The sequence below is a fragment of the Nanorana parkeri genome, unplaced genomic scaffold (genome assembly GCF_000935625.1).
Source record: "Nanorana parkeri isolate BGI_ZX_2015 unplaced genomic scaffold, ASM93562v1 scaffold125, whole genome shotgun sequence".
NCBI lineage: Eukaryota > Metazoa > Chordata > Amphibia > Anura > Dicroglossidae > Nanorana > Nanorana parkeri.
The window spans coordinates 847,946-853,281 of NW_017306393.1; the positions used below are offsets into that span (position 1 = coordinate 847,946).

Sequence of the window (5,336 nt, forward strand, 5' to 3'; positions counted from 1 at the left end):
TATATACACACAGTATATATATATATATATATATATATATATATATATATATATATATATATATATAGCGCCGACAATTTATGCAGCGCTTTTACACAGCATAAATTAACATCAGTCCCTGTCCTCATGGGACTTATAATCTAAGGTCCCTATATTCCATGAATACATACAGGGCCGATTTAGAAAGGAGCCAATTTACCTTCCAGCATGTCTTTGGAGTGTGGGAGGAAACCAGAGTACCCAGAAGAAACCCACGCAAGCACAGGGAGAGCATGCGAACTCCTTGCAGCTAGTGACCTGGCTGGGATTCGACCAGTGCTGAAAGGCAGAAGCGCTATCCACCACGCCACTATGCTGCCCAATCCTAATAGAGACAATAAGCTGTAGCGACAGATAAAGTTCTAAAGAATGGGATTTGCAGAAATGTGGGTGGACGTTGAGATGTGTAAATGTTGTTACTATTTAAGTTTTAATTTTAATGGAAGGAAAATGTTTAGACTAGTTTATGGGAAAACTTGCATGTGTTAACTGATTACAGCAAGTTTTATTTTAATAAAGCCTTCCACTAAATACTGTTTTTTTTTTTGGGTGGAGAGTAATGGGTGGTTTTATTTAGAACTTTGTTTATCTCTGTAGTGCCTCCATTTGTACCTAGCATTGTGAAGAAACTCTTGGTATGTTCATGCTTTGTTGCTCCCACTGTTTCATAACCACCGTGTCTGCCATTTACCTGATTTTACTACTACCTAAACCAACTGGAGGGTCATGGATAGGAAAGGGAAACAGTGCTGAACACTAGATCTAGATGAAAAGGCTTAAAAAGACCTGGACATCAACAATTGCAGTAAAAGGGCAAAAAGGAGAATTATTTAAATGCATACGTACTTGCAGCATTTTTTCCTTTTCATGAACAATGTTCTATTGACTTGAAATCTGTCTCTGAACTTGCTAGGGAAGTGTATCCCCAAACAGTGTCAATTCTCTAGCACAGTGACCTCCTTCCTTGCACACCATAGGCCTTTCCTTTTCTGGGAGTGTCTACCTACTGTATGTGCTGACCCAGCTTCTCTATCCTTCCCCCAACTCCCTACAGAAACCTGTGTCATTTGAGAGGGAGTTCTAAATCTGCTGCGGCTGCTGACATCACATCAAAGATGGTGTCATTCAGCAGCAGTCTCACTGTTTTTCTGCTTTTGGATGTTTACACAAGGGATACTTTTACAGGCAAATAACATGTAATATGTTAAATGCACAAAAAATATTATGGCGAGAATGTTGCTGAAATCAATAGTCTGGCTGTAGGGTCTCTTTTAAAAGCTCAGTAAAGTTTTATGTAAGATATTCTATTGGCTTTTACTCAGATTATAATTAAATGGCATAGAGGAGAATTTTATTTTATGGTTTCAGTGGGAACCCTAAAGGCCAGCATTCCCAGCTTTTTAAAAGGATTCTGAGGACATATGTGCATGGGAGTTTTCTGCACAAATAGAACAGCCTATTAAAGCTGAACTCTGGGCACAAATCTTTAATTTAAAGATCACAAAGATATAAAACATATACATATTTTCTATAATATAAATTATTTTGTGTGCACCTTTAATTTAATAATACTCTGTTATTACGGTAGTAGTGACATCATCATTGTGCTACACAGACTGGGCAGAGAGTAGAGCTAGGGACCTAGCAGGCTACAACCACTATAGCCCTTTATCACAGAAAAAAAGGTAATGTTTCAAGCTAGATTACTGCTTTCATCAGGAAGAAATACGCAAAGCACACTAAGATTCAAGTAAGAATGGACATGCCTTCTGTCGTTCGACGATATTTGCTCATCCTGGAATTCCACTTTTAAACAGCATTGGGATACTTTTTTTTAGATGTTCATATGAATAGACAACAATGGTATATTTTGACCAATACACCTTCTTCACAATGTTGTGTGCCACCCAACCACAAAAGCAGGAAAAGTAGAAGGAAGATATAATCGGATTGCATAGATTATGAGCTTTTATTGTTCATCGCCACAGAACAGTGAGCCCCCACTTTCTTATTTATCACCTGGACAGGATGTAAGCAGCATAAATGCAACAAAGCATTTCCCCCATCCTAAGTCTATGCAAAACAAAAAACGTTTGGGCAGAAAGTGACACTAAACTCGGGAGTTAAAACTTATAAGTTCATTCAGTTATCCTATTAACAAAAATGTAACTTGGCTTTAGATCCTTAAATCATCTCTGAATTCTTGCTGACACTGTCCTTTCTTTAAGAGGGTGGCTACTTTTGTTCCCCATCGTCCCTGTGTGTGTTGTAAAGTAGGCACCGCTGCAAGCTTGCTCCTATGATGTAAAACAATCTCATTACAAATTAGCTAAATAAATGTGACATTGTAGTCCATCATGGGAGCGAGCTTGGAGTGGTGGCTACTTTAACACACACACACACACACAATGAGGAATAAAAGTAGCCACCCTTCAGAAGGAAGCACAGTGTTGGCACCAATTCAGAGATGAGGATCTACAGCTGAGTGATACACATATAAGATACATTTTTGTTACTAGCCAAGGTATTTGAATGCATTTTTGAGATTTAACTCCTATGTTTAGCAGATACATAAAGCATAAGGGACATAAACAAAGTCTTATACATTTCTTCAATGACTGCCATCGCCAAGTCAATTTGAGACATAACCCGACTCTCCAAGCTGGAATTTCTCAACTCTTCATGCAATGGAAAAAAACAATAAAATGCATGACAAGTCCTCTGGTGAGACCAAGCCCACCAGTGACCTGGAGTCTCTCCGCTTTCTGTTTTCATTTCTTTGTATACAAACCTTAATTTGCTGCAGTTTTCTGACAGGTCACATGATGTCATGGATTCTCTTTCCATGATGATGACATGTACTGTTAACAGAATTCTCCAGTGAGCCAGAGGCATTGCAATGACGCATGTCCAAGGGTTATGTCCATGAAGTACGTGGCTCACATGAAGTAGGTCTCTATGGACCCGGAAGTGGACCGACACTGGACCTCAGAGCAGTGACTCTGTTGGGGGCAATGCTGTAGAAGAGATGAGTATTGCATTTAGTCCTCTTTTAAGATTAAAAATAAGCTGGTATTGGGCTTAAAAGATGCAATGTTTCTTGTATAGTATTAGCAGTTAATTGATTTGTGTTTAGTTATTGCCTGCAGTGGCTCCTTTAATGTTTTTGAGGAAAGATGGAGAAAAAGCTTAATTAAAGTTTATTTGAATGAATCTGCAGTGCAGTATCGTTCATCACATGAATGATATTAGTTTAGTGCTTTTGTTATCTTTTTTAAACAGTTTTAATGTTCTTATTTGTTTTTTGCTATTTTTCACTCGTAGATTATTATTCTATAAGGCAGAGACAAGGTATGCATAAAACATCTTCTAGTTTTCCTTAAATTGTAGAGAGCCTAATAAAATAAATTACATTAGGAATAATCCACAAGTGATATAAAAGACTTGCAAATTATGTTTTGACGGAAGAAATCTGTGTCCGTATTCCAGAGAAGTAATGAACAAGACTATTCTGTAGGATAATTGCAAATAAATCAATAATTAATGGTTCGCGAATGTGTTAATAGGTTCATTATGTTGATTCACTGTTGCTTCCAAGCCGCATTTGCTTATAAATGTAATAGGAGTGATTACAGCCTGTTTCACTGATACTTATAAACAGAAAAAGAAATTATAGCTTTAAGATTATGTTGCAAACCATTTTTAAAATGGGTGATTTACCATGCTTTTGCTACTGAGCTGCCAGATGCAAAAATATATTTTCTTCTTCTGACCCAAGTACTAAACTGCCGGATAAAATTAAGTTTTCACACTGGCTTCTCAGAACTTAACTCAAGCACTGAAGCTACTTGTTGAAATGTTAGAGGCCTGACATGGAACTTACACACGGATTACACGTAGTGTTTTGGCAGATGTGGGGGAGAACAGGGGAGGTAAATATCACTGTGTGGAAAGGTAAGTATCATTTGTATCGTTATCAAGAGAAAGTGTTATTTTCTGCTTAATAGACAAAGTAACAGATTCATTTAAAATGTTCTCTAATTTGAGACTCTGTATATTTATTTGGAGATCCCAGGGCGGCATTAAAATTCTAATAATGGCTTTACATACCTCCTTTAGAAATTTTCTATCAGGGCTTTTCACCTGCAAGTGTTTACTGAAACGAGAAATATATGAAGAAAGCACTACAGTGAAGGCAAGGAAGTTCTGCTTACAACCACACAATAACATTTTGGCAGGGAATCCAATTCTTCCTTCTCCACCAAAATCTTAAAATAAATCTGGATAGAGTTTCACTTTGCTTATTAATGCGTATCTAAGCCCAATAATAAAAAATATCTAAGCCCAATAATAATTAAATATTTATATCAGCTTACCAGTCCTTCAATGTGGAGGCTGCATTTGTTTTTTGTAGGCTTTTTTTTTTTCTTTTCTTTTTACCTGATAATCCGGCCAATAACACACTTCCTGTCCTAGAGTGACTACACTCCTTCCTCCACTGCATCTATGCACACGCAATGTAGTAACCCTTGGACAGCTGCATTGTCATCCTGTGAGAGGGTAGCATTATATGCATTAGTTTAGATAGACATTACATATGTGACTAACACATTAAAGACTAACTCCAGCTAACCCACAAAAAACGTTTTGGCTTTAGATACACTATACACCCAAATTACAAAATTGTCTAAACTTTTTCCCCATTTATCGAATTTTTACAGGTAGCAAGCTAGCTCACATGAATTCACAATGGAGCATGAATGGAATGAAGAAGATTTTGGCAGTAGAAAGCTTTGAAAGTAGCTTTTGCTATTGCTGAAGGGGAAAAGTGTCAACTAAGATAGGAAAAAATATAAGCAAGACATACAGTGACCGGATCAATACTGCTTGCAATGCCTCTCCCCTGAGATCTATTATATAAGAGCATAATACATAAATTGCAGCGTCTCACATGGTTTTTAAGTATTGCTATTGGATTAATTACCCAATTACAGACCAGTTTTGTGATTCTCAGGACTCGGCTTATTAGGTTTTAGTAACAATTATGAATAGATTGAAATCTTTTTAGGATAATCAATATGTAATTTTGTTTCCTTAGATAAACTAAATCAACAATATATCATTCCCCTCTGTCAGCTAAGTGAGCTCTCTAGTATTTTCCAGCTGACGTGCTGCATAAAGTTACTTTCTTATTGCATGTTAGACTTCCTAAATGGAACAACAGTGATAATTTTAATGAAGTGATTACAGCAAATCTCAATAAAAGTGTTGATGTACACTATTTTCTTTCTGTTTAA

At 36.8% G+C, this 5,336-nt stretch overlaps 1 protein-coding gene across 1 annotated transcript in view; it reads left to right on the forward strand.

The window, feature by feature from the left end:
* LOC108784722 (sperm-associated antigen 16 protein-like) overlaps window positions 1-5,069 on the forward strand; it is an 89,975-nt gene extending 84,906 nt beyond the window's left edge. The window contains exon 10 of the mRNA XM_018553605.1: window positions 4,761-5,069. Within this exon, the coding sequence (XP_018409107.1) occupies window positions 4,761-4,772 (12 nt within the window). The 3' untranslated portion in view covers window positions 4,773-5,069. The remainder of the gene's footprint in view (window positions 1-4,760) is intronic.
* The last annotated feature ends 267 nt before the right edge of the window (window positions 5,070-5,336 follow it).